This window comes from Cebus imitator, unplaced genomic scaffold, assembly GCF_001604975.1.
Source record: "Cebus imitator isolate Cc_AM_T3 unplaced genomic scaffold, Cebus_imitator-1.0 Scaffold397, whole genome shotgun sequence".
NCBI classification, from domain to species: domain Eukaryota; kingdom Metazoa; phylum Chordata; class Mammalia; order Primates; family Cebidae; genus Cebus; species Cebus imitator.
Genome location: NW_016107712.1, coordinates 1,302,521 through 1,322,593, shown reverse-complemented (window position 1 = coordinate 1,322,593; position 20,073 = coordinate 1,302,521). Strand labels below are relative to the sequence as shown.

The 20,073-nt window shown below is 32.8% G+C and overlaps 1 protein-coding gene across 4 annotated transcripts in view; it reads left to right on the top strand.

Annotated features, from left to right (window-relative positions):
- The window catches only part of BANK1 (B cell scaffold protein with ankyrin repeats 1), a 311,677-nt gene that overhangs the window by 81,252 nt on the left and 210,352 nt on the right, over window positions 1-20,073 (top strand). For all 4 annotated transcript variants that reach the window (XR_005196871.1, XR_005196870.1, XM_017508664.2 and 1 more), the window contains exon 6: window positions 16,950-17,055. Coding sequence is in view for 2 of the 4 variants with exons in the window: in XM_017508664.2 (XP_017364153.1) it covers window positions 16,950-17,055 (106 nt within the window). In the remaining 2 variants the exon portion in view is untranslated. The remainder of the gene's footprint in view (window positions 1-16,949; window positions 17,056-20,073) is intronic.

The following is a 20,073-nucleotide window of genomic DNA, read 5'->3' as shown; positions in this document are numbered from 1 at the left end:
AAAAAAAAAAAAAATGGACACACAAAAAAATACATAACAAGAAACTAAATTATATCACAGAGGAAATTACTTTCACTAAAAGGAAGAGAGAAAGAATTAAAGAAGGATGAAAAGGCCACAAAACAGCCAAAAAGTATACAAAAATAGCAGGAGTAAGTCCTTACTTATCAATAATAACATTAAATATGAATGGACTAAACTCTTTAATCAAATGACAGAGTGGCTAAATGGATAAAAAAATAAAAAGACCTAGTGATCTCTTGACTACAAGAAATACATTCAATCTATAAAGACACACATAGATTGAAAATAAAAGGATGAAAAAAGACATCCCACACCAATAGAAACCAAAAAAGCACAAGGATAGTTATACTGATAATAGACAAAATAGATTTCAAGACAAAAACTATGAAAAGAGACAGAAAAGATCACTATATAATGATAAAGGGTTCAATTCAGCAATCATATATGACAATTTTAAATATATGTACCCAATACTGGAGTACTCAGATATGAAAAGCAAATATTACTCAAGCTAAAGAGAGAAATAGGTCTCAACGTAATAATAGCTTGAGAATCCAACACCTCAATTGTCAAAAGTTTGAAATAATGTCAGACATTTTCTGTGACTACGATGGAATAAAATTAGAAATCAATAACAAGAGGAAATTTGAAAACTATATAAATACATGGAAATTAAACAGTATGCTTTTGAATGTCCAGTTGGTGATTGAGAACATTAAGAAGGAAATTGAAAAATGTCTTGAAACAAATGATATGGCAGTACAACATACCAAAGTCTATGGGATACAGAAAAAGCAGTACTAAGAGAAGTTTTTAGCTTAAAGTGCCAACATCACAAAAGAAGAAAAAACTTTAAACACTATACCAATACATCTTAAAGAACTAGAAAAACAAGAACAAGCCAAACCCAAAATTAGTAGAAGAAAGGAAATAATAAAGATCAGAGTAAAAATAAATGAAAATTGAAATGAAGAAAACAATACAAAAAATAAATGAAACAAAAAATATTTTTTGAGAAGTGAAACAAAATTGACAAACCTTTAGCCAACCTAGCTAAGAATACAGAAAGAAGATACTAATAAATAAAATCATAGGTGAAAAATGAGGCATTACAACCAATACCTAGAAATTCAAAGGATCATTTGTTGCTACTATGAGCCACTATATGCTAGTAAAGTAAATCTATAAGAAATGCACAAAGTCCCAAATACATACAAACTATAGAAATTGGACCATGAAGAAAACCAAAACCTGAACAGACCAATAATGAGTAACTAGATTAAAGCCTAAAAAGTTTCCCAGTACAGAAAATCCTGTGACTTGATGACTTCACAGCTGAATTATACCAAACACTTAAAGAAGATTGAATACTAAACTATTCTGAAAAATAGAGGAGGAAGGAGTACTTCCAAACTAATTCTATGAGGCCAGTGATACCCTAATCCAGACAAACATACATCAAGAAAAGAAAACTATAGGCCAATATCTTTGATGAATATTGATTCAAAAATCCTCAACAAAATACTACTAAACTGAATTCAACAATACGTTAGAAAGATCATTCATCATGACTAAATGGGATTTATCCTTGGGATGCAAGGATTGTTCAAAATATGCCAATAAACCAATGTGATATATTACATCAACAGAATGAAGGACAAAAACCATATAATCATTTTAATTTATGCAAATACTTACAGAAAAGTATTTGGTAAAATTCAACATTTTCTTAAATTTTTTTTTTATTGCATTTTAGGTTTTGGGGTACATGTGAAGAACATGCAAGATTGTGGCATAGGTACACACATGGCAGCGTGATTTTCTGCCTTCCTCCCCATCACCTATATCTGGCATTTCTCCCCAAGCTAACTCTCCCCAACTCCCCACCCCGTGCTGTCCCTCCCCTATTTCCCCACAACAGACCCCAGTGTGTAGTGCTCCCCTCCCTGTGTCCATGTGTTCTCATTGTTCAATACTCGCCTGTGAGTGAGAATATGTGGTGTTTGATTTTCTGCTCTTGTGTCAGTTTGCTGAGAATGATGGTTTCCAGGTTCATCCATGTCCCTACAAAGGACACGAACTCATCATTTTTGATGGCTGCATAATATTCCATGGTGTATATGTGCCACATTTTCCCTGTCCAGTTTATCATCTATGGGCATTTGGGTTGGTTCCAGGTCTTTGCTATTGTAAACTGTGCTACAATGAACATTCATGTACATGTGTCCTTATAGTAGAACGATTTATAATCCTTTGGATATATACCCAGTAATGGGATTACTGGGTACAATGGAATTTCTATTTCTAGGTCCTTGAGGAATCGCCACACTGTCTTCTACAATGGCTGAACTAATTTACACTCCCACCAACAATGTAAGAGTGTTCCTATTTCTCCACATCCTCTCTAGCATCTGTTGTCTCCAGAATTTTTAATGATAGCCATTCTAACTGGTGTGAGATGGTATATCAATGTAGTTTTGATTTGCATTTCTCTGATGACCAGTGATGATAAGCATTTTTTCATATGTTTGTTGGCCTCATTTATGTCTTCTTTTGTCAAGTGTCTATTCATATCCTTTGCCCACTTTTGAATGGGCTTGTTTTTTTCTTGTGAAGCTGTTTTAGCTCTTTGTAAATTCTGGATATCAGCCCTTTGTCAGATGGGTAAACTGCAAAATTTTTTTCCCATTCTCTTGGTTGCTGATTCACTCTAATGACTATTTCTTTTGCCGTGCAGAAGCTGTGGAGTTTGATTAGATCCCATTTGTCTATTTTGGCTTTTGTTGCCAGTGCTTTTGGTGTTTTAGTCATGAAGTCCTTGCCTACGCCTATGTCCTGAATCGTTTGCCTAGATTTTCTTCTAGGGACATTTTTTCATGTTAAAGATGCTCAAAAAACTGGGGATAGAAGGAACATAACTTGAAATAGAAAAGCATATATGACAAATTTACAGCTACTATCATACTGAATGAGTAAAAACTGAAATACTTTTGTCTAAGGTCTGGAAGATGGCAAGGATGGCCACTTTCATCATTGTTATTCAACATAGTACTGGAAGTCCTGGCTTGAGACATAAGAGAAAAATACATAAAAGGCATCCAAACTAGACAGGAAGCAGTTAAATTATCCTTATTTAAGATGAAATAATCTTATATTTCAAGAAAACTAAAGACTTCACCAAAAACTACTAGAACTCATAAACAAATTCAGTGAATTGCAGGATACAAAATCAGTATACAAAAAACAATGACATTTCTATATGCCAACAGTGAACAATCTGAACAAGAAATAAAAAATAGTCCCATTTACTATAGCCACAAATAAAATTAAGTACCAACGAATCAACTTAACCAAAAAAGTGAAAGATATCTATAATTAACACTATAAAACACTGATGAAATAAAATGAAGTAATGAAAAAATTAAAAGGTAGTTCATGCTCATGGATTGGAAGAATTTATGTTGGTATGTCCATACTACTCAAACCTACAGATTCAATGAAATCTCTATGAAAATAACAAAGACATTCTTTACAGAAATAGAAAAAAAACTTCCCTAAAGTTTATATGAAACCACAAAAGACTCAGAAAAGCCAAAGCAATTCCAAGCACAGGAAATTGGTTGAATAACATTACTGACTTCAAATATACTACAGAGTTATAGTAACCAAAATAGCAAGATACTGGCATTAAAACAGGTACATTGACCAAAGCAACAGAATAGAGAACGCATAAACAAATTCAAACACCTACAGTGAACTAAAGGTGCCAACAACATACAGTGGGGAAAAGACACTCTGTTCAATAAATGGTGCTGGGAAAATTGCATACTCATATGTGGAAAAGCAAAACTAGACCCATATTTCTCATCACATACAAAAATCAAATCAAAATGGATTTTAGACTTAAATCTAAGACCTCATATCATGAAACTACTGAAAGAAAACATTGGAACAACTCTCTGGGACATTGGTCTGGGCAAAAATGTCTTGACATATATCCTACAAGCAGAGGCAACCAAAGCAAAAGTAGAAAAATATGATAATCTTAAGTTTAAAAGTTTCTGCATAGCAAAGGAAACAATTAACGAGGTAAATAGACTATTCACAGAATGGGAGAAAATATTTGCAAACTGCCTATCTAACAAGGGATTAATAACCAAGACATATAAGGAGCTCAAACAACTCTATAGGAAAAAAAATCTAGTAATCCAATTTAAAAAAAGGGCAAACCATCTAAATAGACTTTCTCAAAAGAAGACATACAAATGGCAGACAGGCATCCAAAAAGGTGCTTAACATCACTGATAATTAGAGAGGTGAAAATGAAAACTACAATGAGATATTATCTCACCCCAATTAAAATGGCTCATATACAAAAGACAGGCAATAACAAATGCTGATGAGGATGTGGAGAAAACTGTTGGTTGGAATGTAAATTAGTACAGCCACTATGGAGAATAGTTTGGAGGTTCCTCAAGAACCTGGAAGTCAAGCTACCATGTGATCCAGTAATCTCACTGCTGGATATATACCCAAAAGAAAGGAAATCAGTATTTCAAAGAGATATCTGCACTACCACGTTTGTTGCAAAATAGTCAAAATTTGGAAGCAACCTAAGTGTCCACTAACAAATGAATGCATAAAGAAAATGCCATACTTATATACAATAGAGTACTCTTCAGCCATAAAATAGAATGAAATCCTCTTATTTGCAACAACATGGATAGAACTGGAGGACAGTTTGCTTAGTGAATTAAATCAGGCACAGAAAGACAAACATCGCATGTTCTCATTTATGTGTTGATTTAATATTCAAAACAATTGAACTCATGGAGCTAGAGAGTAGAAGCATGGTTACCAGAGGCTGGAATGGTTAGTGGGGGTTTGGGTGGGGGAGGTTGGGATGGTTAATGGGTACAAAAAAAATAGGAGAATGAATAAGACCTAGTATTTGATAACACAACAGAGTGATTATACTCAATTTAGTTGTACATTTTGAAGTAACTAGAAGAGTATCATTGGATTGTTTGTAACACAAAGGATAAATGCTTGAGGGTATGGATACCCCATTTTACATGATGTGATTATTACACATTGTATACCTATATCAAAACATCTCATATACCCCATAAATATATGTATACTTATTGTGTACCCACAGAAATCAAAATTAAAAATTTAAAAAACAAAACAAAAAAAGATGGAAAGTGAAATGAAACCTGTCTTCTTAGAATACTTTGTTTTTTATTTGTGAAATTTAATAAGTAATCTGATACTTAAGAAAGTGTTGAACTCTAAGAAGTATCAGATTCTAGAAAAATTAAGAACTTACTCTGTAAGCTTTTCTTCATTTTCTACCTCAGAAATATAGCATATTAATACATTTCTTTACCGACTTTTAACAGCACACAATTCCAGTCCTGCCTTTAAGGAAATATTTGCTATTCAAAAAGGCCTGAGATAGCACCACTCTTTCAAAAGACTGCATGTTATTTTTCCTTTTCCTTTAAAGGAAAGTGGCTGCATGGAAGAGGTACATTAGTTCTGAATGAGGCAGGAGCAAGAGTGAGATTCTTTTACTAAATCAACAGTCACTTACTTCATGGAAGCTCTGTTTTTTTAGGGCTAAAGGAATGTCCTTATGTGTACAGTGAAGAAGCTAGAATATATTATCACCAAGGTCACTTTAAACTCGAGTATTCCATAATTCTATGCCAAAAAAAAATTCTTAGATTGGGAATTACAACCACTCTGTATTCTGGAAGATTGACTTGCAAATATGTGGGCACTCCATGTATCCTTTATTTCACTTTTATTTGCATTTCTTCTTAGCTCTCCATCTAAAGAAGAAACAAGTTCCATCTATCTTCCATCACCTTTATTACTTGTTCCATATTCCTGATGAAAGGTTTGAGATGAGTAGAGAAAGAACAGTCAATAAAATGCAATTTGGAGATTTATTTCTGGATTCACTTTTTCATATTGTTTGTGTCCCTTATTAGAATGGATCAATAATAATAAGGCATATTGATTGAAGCTTCTATTTTACTGATTAAATAAGTGACATTTCTTTTGTGTTTCCACCTGTAATAATAATCATAGAAAAATAATTCCAAATTGGGGTTCAGATTAGTTACAAATCATTGAACTAAACAGGAACATACCACTTAGTACACTTGTCCATTTTTTAAACAAATAAATTGTTTTACTTTAACAGCAGATATACCAGTTCTTGTAAGAAGACAATATGTAGCTTTGAGTACAATTACTTAGCCATTAATACAATCTTACTATTGATTCTCTACAATTTTTTAAATCTTATAAGCCATCTCAGTCGATTTTCATAGTCATTGGCCCATATGTTTTAACTTATGTTTAGTCACTTTCAAGAATATATTTCACTAATGACTTGTTAATCTATAGTTTCTTCTCAGTGGCAATAAATACTCTCTTCATTTTTAATTTATCCCAAACTAAAGCATCTTCATGCTTCTTTTTTTTTTTAATTGTACTTTAGATTCTGGGGTACATATGCAGATCATGCAAGATTGTTGCATAGGTACCTTCGTGGTTCTTATGTGGCCCTGTCTCACTGGCTCAGGTTGGCTTTGATCACCCTTGCAGAGGATGATTGTGTGCTGAGGCAAGTCCTGCCTGTGACTAACCCATTCAAGGGAAGGCTCTGCTTTTACTACCTGCTTCTTTAGAGGGTTCATGTCTTTAACCAGAAGTAATGTTTTAAAACAATTCAGAAAAAATAAAGCACAAGTAAACACTGTTAATAATGTTCCTTTATGACTGTTATTCATAATGGGATACTTAGAGAAAATTAGAGGACCTGCTTCTCATAAGAACAAACGTCAAATCATCAATAACTCTTTGGAAATTAGAAGACTGAAAAATTTCTGCGCCAAAAATATGCCTGCTTGTATTTTCTAAAAGTCACATGCAATCTTGTGGGCCTCTGTACTAATAACAGTTATAGTACAAGATCAATAACAGGATAAAGAAATAAAGAAGATATACAATTTGGAAACTCTAAACTATCTTCAGAATTCTTAAAGTATGCTTTTACAGTAAACCAAATCCAAACATAGGAAATAAGTAAAATAAATGTTTGAAAAGAAAATGTAACTTCTAGGAATGTCCCCCCACCCCCACCAATTCCCCCACCCCCACCAATTCCCCATAGGTCAGCCTTTAATTTTGTTAATCTTGATACCTTAGGTAGCAAAACACAAAGAAGCATACATCAATTATGTTCAAGTCTCTCCTAACAAACCTAATGAACATTTTTCTTGTTGATTTAACTTGAGTTTCCAGCAGCAGTTAACACTGTTGACCAAAGTTACTGTCCCGATTCCATTTTTTTGTGTTCTTTGCTTCCATGAGCCATCTTTTCCTGGTTTTCCTCTAACTTCCATAGTGTTTCCTTCTCAATATTCTTTGTAGTTTCTTCAATCTGTGACCTATAAAATAAAGTTCCTAATTGATCAAATTTTGTTCTTAGACTCTATTTTTTGATAAATATTCCCTCTGCATGTTATATCATTAATTCTTATGATATATTCCAAATGTGGTTTCCCTTTAAACCTCATTTTTTTCAGTGCTCTTCTACTTAGGAAGTGCATCATCATCAGTCCAGTTTAAAAACCACAAACATAAAAGTCTCCTTAAACCTTCTTACATCCTTGCTCTACAAATTCAATTCATACTAATATATATCAGTTTTACTTACTAAATATTGCTCACTTCTCTTCATGTCTCTCCAGGTCTCACACTTTAGTCCATCGCTTTTTCTTTTGCCTAAACTACTATAATAGCCTCCTTATTGGTCCTCCACCGTAAGTTCTTGCACACCTCCTACTATCTCAAATTCATAGTCTGGGAGGTTTTTGTTTTGTTTTGTTTTTGTTTTTGGAGGCAGAGTTTCACTCTTGTTACCCAGGCTAGAGTGCAGTGGTGTGATCTGGGCTCACTGCAACCTCCATGCCCCCTTCCCCCACCCAAGGGATTTTCCTGCCTCAGTCTCCCAAGTAGCTGGGATTACAGGTGCCTGCCACCACCCCAGGCTAATTTTTTATTTTTATTTTTAATAGAGATAGGGTTTTGCCATGTTGGTAGGCTGGTCTGGAACTCCTGATCTCAGGCTTCCCAAAGTGTTAGGATTACAGGCCTGAGCCACCACACCCGGCCTAGGAGGTTCTTTTGAAAAGAAAGATCTTCACATGTAATTCTGCTCCAGCACTTCTATGGATTCCAACATGAGCCATATAGCCCTGCAGAGACTGTCTCTTCTCTTTCTCTCCAGTTTAATCTTACTTTTCTACATCTCTATGTATTCTAAGCACATTGGTCGGCTTAGTTCCTGGACCATGCCATGCACTTTACTACCGGGAACTTTGCATGTGCTCCTCTAGCTAACTGAAGCACTTTTCCAGTTCCCCTTTATTGTCACTGTTTTTGCCTGGTTACTTCTAATTCCTCTTCTAAATTTTAATTCTAGAATCTCTTCCTCAGTGAATCCTTCCCTGATCTTCCACAACTCCGTGTATATCTCTTTGTAAAACTAATCATATTCTAATTTGACATTTATATGTGTGACATTTCTCAAATTAATGACTGCCTTTCATTACTACTGTATACTCAATAAGGGCAAAGATACCATCTACAGTTTTGCATTGGCTAACAATGGGGAAATGTTCTGAGAAATGCATTGTTAAGCAAATTCATCATTGTGCAAACATCACTACATGCAAAAATCACTCAGTGTACTTATCCAAACCTAGGCTAGGAGTGTAACCTGCTGCACACCGAGGCCTGGTATAATCTGTTGCTCCTAGACCACAAACCTGTATAGAACATTATTCTACTGAATAGTGTAGACAGTGATAACACAAGGGGAAGTACTTGTGTATCTGAATATATCTAACCACAGAAAACACAACAACAATGTAATATAAAATATTTTTAAAAGGTGCATCCATGTGCAGCTCTCTTATAGTCTTTTGGGACCACTGTTGTATATGAAGTCTGTCATTGACCAAAATATTCTTATGCAGTACATGGTTCTATTTGGTTCTCTGTTTTATCTCCAGGACCAGGGACACTATAAGACACATGTATGCTCAATAAATATTTTGTTGGGTGAATAGGAAGTGAAATAATTGTATACATTAAGTTTCCCACCCAGTTTCAAGTGACCCACTTATTAGAGTCCATAGTTCTAGTTGCCACTGGCACAGGCACAGCCCCTTTTTGAGAAGGCAGTGGGACTACTGGCTGAAGCAGAAACAGCAGGGCAAAGAAGGGAAGTACCGGAAAGGAAAGAATCAAATGAATAGACACAAGATGAATTCTGTCACATAGCTTGGAAACTAGCTCCCAAAACGAACTAAAGAAGAATTTTCTAAAGTATTTTAAATAAATTATGACATCATTTGTAGAAAGCATCTTTGAGAAACATTGTTTTGAGTATGTTATTGCTATATTTGTTTTAAAACTTTTGTCTGATATTTAACAGGACGTTGTTAAGAAATGGTTACTAAAAAGAGGCAAAGGTGAGAAAAGGCATGGTTCTTATACTTTATTTAATTCCCACGATAGAAACACTTTGGTTTGTCTCTTACATTATGAATGTCATTAAGTATCTCCATTAATGAGTCTGTTCAGGTTTGGTCAAGTTAAAACTTTGAGACCTTTTGACATTATGAATTAACAATATGTTGAAAAATTCAGCACAATCAAATTTCAGTCAATACTCTAGAAGTGTATTAAGAAAACTTTTATCAGATTGTCTTTACATAAATCATGATGTTCATGCATTTTGCATGATTGATGGGGATGTTAGTCATTACCCAGTATTTCTTTGTCCTTTCTTACAGCATAATGTAACATTTATCTGAGCACATGGAAATGTTGCATTTCCTCCCTTGCAGCTAGGTGTAGTCAAACGACTAAGTGGTGCCCAAAGGCATGGCACGTCAGTGGAAGCAATATGTGCAAATTTATGAGCATGTCCTTAAAAGACAGGTAGAGTCATGCTCTCTCCCTCACTGACTTTTTCTTTTGACTGGCTTGAATTTCAACAAGGAAGTGATGGATGAACCTTCTTGTACCATAAAGATAACATATAAAAGTGAAATGAGACAGAAAGGGCGTGGAGTTCTAAATCCAGGGCTTCTTTCTTGATTAAGCCACTATCATTTGGGTCTCTGTGTTGCAATAGCAAAATCTATATTCTAACTAATGTAAAAGCCATGTGTTAGTTAATTTAAGAATTTAGAAATAATAAACAGAGTATGTGTTTTGTCAGTGGAAAAGCCAGTTTGGAGGGTCAGGCCTCCTGGTTACTAGACTTACATGCTCTTCTTAAATCATGATTACATGTCATGAATTTTTATATCCCAGAGTTCACATAATAGTATTTAGAGAAAATTGAATTAATTTCTACTGGAAATTTTACATATCTACATTTATAATGTTACATTTAAACTTGTAAAACATTCTGTCAGTTAATTGTTATTAAGATTCATAGCTAATGAATGCTGGAGCAGTCATTTAAATGCAGGCTTCTTGAATCTCAAAACATATTTTCTTTGTGTTATAATTCTACTTCCAAGTATTTAAAAAGATTCTGTGGCTATATGAAGACCTAATCAATAACACATATAAAATCATTTGCATTGTTTTATGTTTGTTTTTGTATTTTTAGTCACAGATATTGCAATTCAAATAAATGATTCATTCAAAACAGAAAATTAAGTTGATAAAAGAAAATATATTTTTTAGATTTATACACTTAAATTATTATTTTAAATTAACTGCTTTGGGTTGAGCACTTACAAAGTTTAAAAAAAAAAGTCTTTGCATAACCCTAGAAAATACTAGCTTTGCTCTTTTGCCTATCATTTCCTTTACAAGTTACAGTAAGAATTTTTTTAAAGATATGTAAACTATCAAATTTCACTTTAAATGACCGTTTTGGCTCTTTCATAACACACATTTAAGAACAGTGGAACAAACGAGGTGAGCTTTCTTTTACTAGTGGAACTTAAACAAGCACAGCAATTTGTTATAAGAAAAGCAAGGCTGTTTTCAGCTCAACCATTGACTTTCCTTTTAGATACTTGAAAGTAAAGAGCAAAAATGCTACAATTATAAAATGGGTTTGTCTCCTGTTATGAAAATTTCACAATTATCCTATTGTGTCTTTTGTAAATTAAGGCGCTTTATTATTATTGTCTTTTTCTACTGCATTTTTAAAAATTACATTAATATTCTGTGACTGGACTTAGAGGCTTCTTAGATGATAGCATCAATGCTTAAAAGCCCTCTTCTTGGCCTACCTCCATTTATGGAAGCTTGAAAGACCAGATTTCAACATTTCTAACTAACCTTGCAGTTAGACATGTCATGTGAGAGGGTTTTCAACAAGACACAAGGGGCCATCTTTGGAACTTTTGATTTTCTGATTAAACAAAGAAAAATAATAGTTATGGTTGTCTGTAGCCCACTCTCCCAGCACCGCCACTTCCCACACACATCACTTTCCTTGCTCTTTCTGGCTAAACATCAATATACTGTTGGAAACTGCAGTGGTCACCTTGAAGCCATGGAAACATAATTTATTCTTTACCTAAATACTATTTCAGATTTTATTATTCTCTGCATGATTAGAATGTAGGATTAAATTTAGTATGTTTAGAATGTAAAGATGTAAGTTAGAATCCTTATTCTGCCACTTACTAACTCTACAAATTTGGGTGTCACTGAATTTTTTGTACCATGACCATCACCTCTATAAAAGTAGACATTTAGAAAAATCTACTTTGCATGATGTGATAAAAGTTAGAGATAGATTATATAGACAGCCTGGCATATTAGCAGTGCTCCATATATGGTAGTTATTACTACTAGTTAAACTGCCTGAATATGCTTATTGCATACTTATGCCTATAAGATATATCCTTTCCCAGCACTCCAATGATCTGAAATACTTCCCAACTACTTACATTAAGTGATACTGTCCTAAAATGCTTTCAAAGACAGCCTCTCAATGCCACTGTGATCAGTGTTCGCACCCCTCATCAAAGAGAGGAGCAAAATTCAACTTCAAATGGGGTGCTTCTATGTAAATATCTATATATTTCAAGGAATTAAGTTTTGTGTAACAAATATTTGAGGGGATTGTTAGTATTAGACTTAATTTTTAGATAAACATATATAGTTGTAGGATATATAGAAAAGAACTATGTGATACGGTAGTTTGTGCTTTTCAAGGACTTTGTTCATTTCATCTAAATCATTGAAACTTACATTTGCAGAATTGTTCTTAGTACTCCCTTTTATTGTTTTGATGTCTGCAGGGTGTGTACTGATATCTTTTGTTTCAACTGTGATATTCGTAATCTGCATTTTCTCCCTATTTTTCTTTGTAAGTCTTGCTAAAGGCTCGTCAATTTTATTGATCCTTTAAATGAATCACTTGTTATTATGATTTTTCTTCCTTGTTTTTATACTGTCATTTTTGAGTTCTGCTGTTGTATTTATTGTTCTCTTCTGCTTGCTTTGAGTTTATTATATTCTTTTTCTATATTCTTCAAGTAGGAACCTAGATGACTGATTTGAGACTTTTTCTCTTTTACAATGTATTATAAAATTTTCTCAACCCTCTTTTAGCTACGTTCCACAAATTTTCTTATGTTGTATTTCACTTTCATTCAGCTTAATGTATTTTTAAAATTCCGTTCAGAATTTCTCTTTGACTCACAGACTACTTAGTAGCATGTTTGTTTGGTTTTTTAAGGTTTGAAGACTTTCCTATGATCTTCCTGTTATGGATTCCTAGTTTGATTCCATGTGGTCAGAAAAGACACTGTGTGATTTATTCTAAATTTGTTAATATTTGTTTTATGTCTCAGGATACGATCTGTTTTGGTACACTTTTCTCAAATCCTTGGAAAGAATGTATTCTGTTGTTACTGGATGGAATGGTCTATGTATGTGGATTGATGCTGATTGGTTAGATCATTGGATGATGGTGTGTTTGATTTTTTTAATTTTTTTCTGATTTTCTGTCTACCAGTTGTAGAAAGACAGGTGTATAAGTCAGCACTGTCATTGTGGAGTTGTCTGTTTCTCCCTTCAGTTCTGTCCATTTCTCTTTCACATTTTTTTTGAAGCTTTGTTTTTTGGGCATACATATTCAGGATTACTATGTCCTCTGGATGGATTGATTCTGTCACTTCCTGGGATTGATTCTCATCTCTTCTTGGGACTCTGATCATAAGAATGTTCAATCTTTTGCTATAGTCTTACATGTCTTTAAAGCTCAGCTTATTTATTTCAGTATTTTTTCTTCCTGTTGTTCCCATTGAGTAATTTTTATTGTTCTGTCTTCAAGTTCACTGATTGTTTCCTCTGTTCTCTTCATGTCACTGTTAAGCCTGCCCAGTGAGGTATAATTTTGATTATTGTATTTTCAGTTATAAAAATTCTGGTTGGTTCTACCTTTACATCTTCTATTTATTTGATGAGACTTTCTGTTTTCCTGATAAGGCTTTCTATTTTTTATTTGTTTCGATCCTGATTATAATTGCTGGCTGAACTATTTTTTTTTTTTTTTTTTTTACTAGAGCTGTTTTCAAACTTTTGACAGACAATTCTAATATCTTTGACTCCTTGGTGTTGGCATTTTTATTGGTTATTTCCTTACAATCAATTTGACATCTCCCAGATACTTCATATAAAAAGTGATTTTCTACTGAAAATTGAACATTTTATTAGTATTTAGGAAGCGGGAAAAAGAAAGTAGGACTACTGTATCTTTCCAGAAGTGAAGTCCATAATTTTGAATATTATTTAAAATAAAATTTCTATCTTTATTATATTTTCTCTATAAGAAGAAATAATCATCATAATAAAGTTGTTTATCAGAAATAACTGTAAATTTATATAACACTCAGATTCAATAAAATTGTGATTTAAATACATATGCAAATTATTTTTAAGTTACATTCATCAATCCATTATTCCCACATATGGAACTAGAAAAGTTTTCTTGGGAGTAGACTTACACTTTCTTCACACACATAAAGCATTGCTTTTTAACCAGCCTTCTGGCTATTTCATGTCTCCATTTGTCTTCTGTTTTCTTTTTCCAATGTTCTCAATAAATACAGATTCATATGTGCATCCATATGTATGTATTTATTATGGATATATAATTTTTTCTATAACAAAGTAATAACACTAATATAACTTCATCATTTTATTCTATTCTTAATTTCACATCAAGTTTATTAACTAAAATCTTAGAATAAATGTGATTTGTGCTTGGCAAACTTTATACTGTTTTATTTTACTCTTTCTTTTTAAAAGATTGGTACAATTGTATCAACTTCATCAAATGTTCTTGGGGTTGTACAATTTATTTTAAGAAAAGACAAATTCTAATTTATGGCATTTTAAAATTTCAATGTCGATGTTTAGAAAGGATGCATATTGTGTCTTTGAAACTTTTAAAAGGAGCATAACTACTCAAATCAGATATTTTTAGTTAAGTTGTGATTTACGGAGAAATCTTGGGATTAATTTTCATAGCCATTTCTGTGATTTTTCACATCTTTGTTTTGTGTTATATACCACTTATTTATATGCAAGCATAATACTAGGAGTATGATTATTAAATTAAAATAGAGATGGTATGATTCAACTAACTATGGTGGGCTAGAATATTAAGAGTTATCCATATTCTTTCCTAAGTAATTGTCTTTGTCTATGTGGTGATCTTTTCTTCTGATTCTGAATACATTGCTACTTTATTTTTAAAATTCAATTATATTATCTGTAGCATTTCTCATGTTAAAGTGCTGTGTTATCCTGCATGAGAAATGGTAGTTTTCATATTCCTAGTGGGAATTCTTGCTCTTTTGAATCCGCATCTGTGTTTTAAAATCTCAGATCTGGAAGGAATCCCAGAAACTATTTTACGCCTAACTTATATGTGAGTATAATAACTCTATGCCACACCAAGCTCTACCCACTAGATTTTGTATATTTTTAAAAAGAAATAGTGAAAGTATCTCCTCATGTAAAAATGACAATGGCTAGATAATATGCTATGCAGAACTGTCATGGCCATTGACACAAATTTTAAAGAAAATTTACAAACCAATGTTATGATTTTCATATATTTAAAATTCCTTTCATCAGTTTGTGTTGCTGATACACATTTCTTAGCTTTAATATAAAGTGTGAACATATTACCAATAATGTTTTGCCCCTCTGCTCCTTTCAAAGGCTTCCTGAATAGATTAAAAGAGTAATAATAGCTAATATAAAATTGTCTCATCTTCATTTATAGGATTGGTTCCATTGAATATCAGTACTCAGCTCCATAAACAATCATAATCATGCTTAAACCTAAATAAGTTTATTTCACATAATAAATGTTTCCACATTAAGCATTAATAGGCCTGAAACAATTACTTGTTAGATCCAAGATGAATTGCAAACTTAGCAGGTGTTCAAGGCCCTACTTGAAATGTGCACTTCCTTTTTATCTCTCATTCTTCTGTATTCTTATGGAAGTATCCAGAGTTCTTAACCAGGCTATGCATTATGATAGCTACATGACTATATGCAATTTGTTTTTTAGTCTAAAATGCTCCTTGTGTGCATGGTAATCTCAACTTGGAACATGTCTTCCACAAAGCCTTTGCCGGCCAGTTCTTTCTCTCTGCAACTGAAGCAGCTTCCTTTTGCCCACACTATACCTAACTCATAGTGACTTTCAACATGGTACCTGGAACTCTTCATTGCCCATATGTGATTACATTACTGAATTTTTAGAAGTCAGAACTTATTGTCACATGTTTCCTTTTTCTTCTTTTTAAAAATATATTCCAAAGCTAAGGGCTTTGCACAGTCTGTGGTGTTTGCTAGATGCTTGTGAATGTTGGGTTTGTTCTGCATTACATAGCTACAAGTTGAGAAAAGGATTTTTTAGTCCTTTACACTTCTCAGTAGGACTTTCAAGAAATCCAGGGAGACCTAAACCACTTTATTATTTGCATCCAGAATTCTGAATTTAAAAAGTAAAGGAACAAAAATATCTTTTTGTTCAATCCAATTACTTAATTTGTTATTATATATTGATAATCTTTCTAGTTTTATCTTTGGAAATTCTTTCAAAAGTCTTAATTAGGAACTTTGGTTCCACAGTGCCCTCCTCATCCCATGACTTTCTTGATTGGGCCACCTCCTTAGTTGTAATCACCTGTATCTTGAGCAATTCACTCCCAGTAGTAGCATGACATAACAAAACTGGAAAAGAATACTGGTCTTTGTAATAGGTTATATCATGGACAGTAGAACACTTGAATACCGGATGGCTGCTCCAGAAATGCTCGGTTAGGGAAATAGAGTAGAATATAGTTGTTCTGTATCTGCAGGGGAAAAGAAAGGCCAAGATAAATATTTTTCCTTACTTAGACATAGCAATAATACAATTTAAAAGCTTCTCACTTTCAATCCTTAAGTTGAAGAAAAAGACTCATCATTTTATTATTTCATTTATTAAACTGCAAAATATATTTTACCAAAATTTATTACTGAGACAAATTTCCTTATTACCCTTGACCTTTTGTAATTCTCTTTTAAAATTTGTATTTGATCAAAGTTATAGTTACTTATCCAAAAGCAAACACTTTTATTTCTTGAATCTATTTTTCTATTATCTTAATAATTGATTTTTAGGCAAGGCCCTAATGTTCTGATTTATTCTTTCTAAAAAGGTATCAGTATTACTAAAGATTAGCCATTGTTTATTCCACTTAATAAATTTTTGTTAAATTGCACTAAAATGAGTTTCTATGTAAATAATTAACCTAATGAAAATTTTCCTTTTCACCTGAAAACAGAATGATATTGAAGCACTTGATGATGTCCTTACATCCATATTCAAACATGAGATACCATATTATGAGTTCCAATCTCTTCAAACTGAAATTCACTCTCAAAAAAAAGGTGAGTATTTTCCAGCTGCATCAATTATTCTTTATATAACATTCCATTCTATATAACTCTTTAGTAAATGTTATAGCCCAAAATATAGGTAGCTGCACTGCTGATGAGATGATTTAGACAACTCCTGACTCCTGGTGAAAAGGTACATTAGTACAAACTTCTGAATGTTCATTTTTTTTTTTAATCCAAGCCCCTAAAAATGCACATAACTTTTGCAATTAGCAAGCCTACTTCTTGACTTTTATTCTAAGGAAATGTTTGGGCAACTACTTTTATGATAGAAATTGTTCATGATATTATTGTTTATAGTAACCAAAAAGTGGACATAATATTACAAAGATAAGTGATTATATATATTTTCATATACCTATTAATGCAACCATTAGAAGTTAATATTATGATAAATGTATTTGCTTTCCAGGGTGATGTTTTGATGTATACTTAAGTGAATTAGAAGCAGGTTATGTAGCAGAGAGAGAGACAGTGTGATCATCTGTGTAAAAAAGTACATGTACATTTAACAGCATATAGGTTTTATATATATAAATTGATGGTCCGGATGGATTTGCAGCTAGTGTTCACAGTAGTTATGTTTGGGTTATACAATTTCAAATATTACATCTTGTTTCATTTTATTGAATCTGTATTTTCTACAACTATGTATTATATATGTGGTTAAAAATACAAATATCAAGAAAAGTATATATAGGAGCTATACATGAAAAATTATATTTCCAAATGTCATCGTGAAATCAGTAGTATATTTTAGAATTTTTTCTGTTCCTGCAGTTTGTTGACATACTGTTTCTAACTCATTGATATGCCAACTATGTGTGAAACTCTAAGGTAGAGCTGTAATGGTGAATATGACAGATATGAAGCTAAAGAATATGAGCAGTTAATGTTGATATATTAAAAACTAATGAACAAAGTTTTATTTTCTGTAGGGTTTCTGTGCTATTTAAAGCAATTTTTTCATCAGCCTGGCAGGACTCAAGACAGAAATAAGAAAAGAGTAGGAGTCCTAAGGCACAGCTGCTTGTGATTCACCTAGATATGTGAGAAACTGTATAATGGTGAGGTTCTGTTAAGGGGTAAAGTCAATGGTATGCTAGCTGTAAATAAGTACTCTTGTGAGATTAGTGACATTTTATTTTTGTTTCCAATATATATTTTAACAATATGTAATTCACTTACAAAATTAAATACTAGATGAGAATAGAAAAGGGACGTGATATGATTCTTTACTTACAACACATAATATTATTGGAGAAAAATAATATACAGGTATTTATAGAAAGAATCAATGAGATAAACTTTGTGGTAGTGATTATATTAACAATAACATTTTAGGTAAAGGGTACATTATTTTTTAGGGTTTGCTTCAAAAAGGAAGAGGGATTTTTACCTAGGTCTTAAATGATTATGGTTGCCAAAAGAATGGAAATAATCTTCCAAATATAGATAATTGATTCTGTAAATTTTGGTGCATCTATTAATACAACCATCTGAAATTAATGTTACTGTAAATGTATTTCCAGCCTTGAATGATATTTCAATGTATACCTAATTGAATAAAAAGCAGTCTAGGTAACAGTTTAGTTTTATTTGGAAGTTATTTCAAAAGTCTTAATTAGGACTTTTGTTCCACAACCCACTCCTCACCTTATGGCTTTGTTAATTGACCCATCTCCTTAGCTATAATCGTTTGTGTCTTGAGCCATTTGAACCTAGTCATAGCCTTCATTCAAGCTAGGGAACCAATAAGGACAGAGAAAGGGAAAAGAAATTCTAGGCAAGAGAAAGTGCATACAATGGTGTGAAGATGGAATTATGACACAATAAAAAAGCTGAGACAATTTTGGTCCCTTACTTTTGAGATGAAGAACTCTGGATGGGTTACATCAGAGCCCCTAAAAACGTGAATCTGATTCAATAGGGCTGGGGAACATTCTAAGTATCTGCCTTTCTAAGGAGATTGCAGGTGAAGCTGATGCTCCTCCACCTCAGACCTATCAGGACTTCAGAGCAACTGTTCTCAAACTTAGCTGCATATTGTAATCACCTGTGTGGCTTTTAAACTTCCTATGCCCAAGTGATACACTATACCAATTTATTAACCTGAGAGTAGGTCCCAGCCATCATTAGTTTTTAAGCTTCCCAGGTGATTTCAATGGGCAGTCAAATTTACTAACCCATAATTACTTCAGTGTACTACAGACCAGCAAAATCATCTTTATATTGAATTTTAGCACAGAAAAGATTACCCTCTCTTTATAAAGATAGTAGTATATGAAAGTTTTTGAACCATCACTAGAATTTAATGATAATGTTTTATCTGAAAAAAATTCCAAAATTAAAAAAAAAATTAAAGCTAAAAATGAAAAGTTGATATAATCCAGATAACTCATTCAGAATCATTATTGCTGGGTATTATTGTGCAACAGATGTTATTAAACCTATATATAACAGAGCCAAAGCATCTCCATAACATTAAGCTCTAATTTCTAATTAATATGTAATAAGAATATGCAATAAAGATATGAATATGGCTGAGCTAAGGTTTTACTTGCCTCCTTGACCCTAGTCTTGGATCAATGCCCGCTTCAGAATATCTAGTATTTAATACTATGCACTTGTGTTTCATAATGTTCAAGTTGAATTGCTAGTATGGTTTAAGTTACCTTTATACATATATTAATTAAGGGAATTGGAGAGAGAAATGGTAAGTTGTTGAAGAAACTACTGGAGGTTTTCTGAGAGGCAGATTCAGCAAACCATGAGTCAGGTGTAACCCCAGGTATCTATCACTGAGGACAGGTCTCTAATTATTTGATGAAATATTTTATTTACTATTATTAAACAGTTATTTATTTCTGTATATTTTAGCTGAAGTAAATGGGAAGTTGGGTCACTCTGAGAGAACATAATCATAAGGAATTGAGAAAGTTTACATTGAGTATTGACCTACCCTAAAGATTTGTCATGGTATACCTGCAGATACCTATGGTTTTTTTA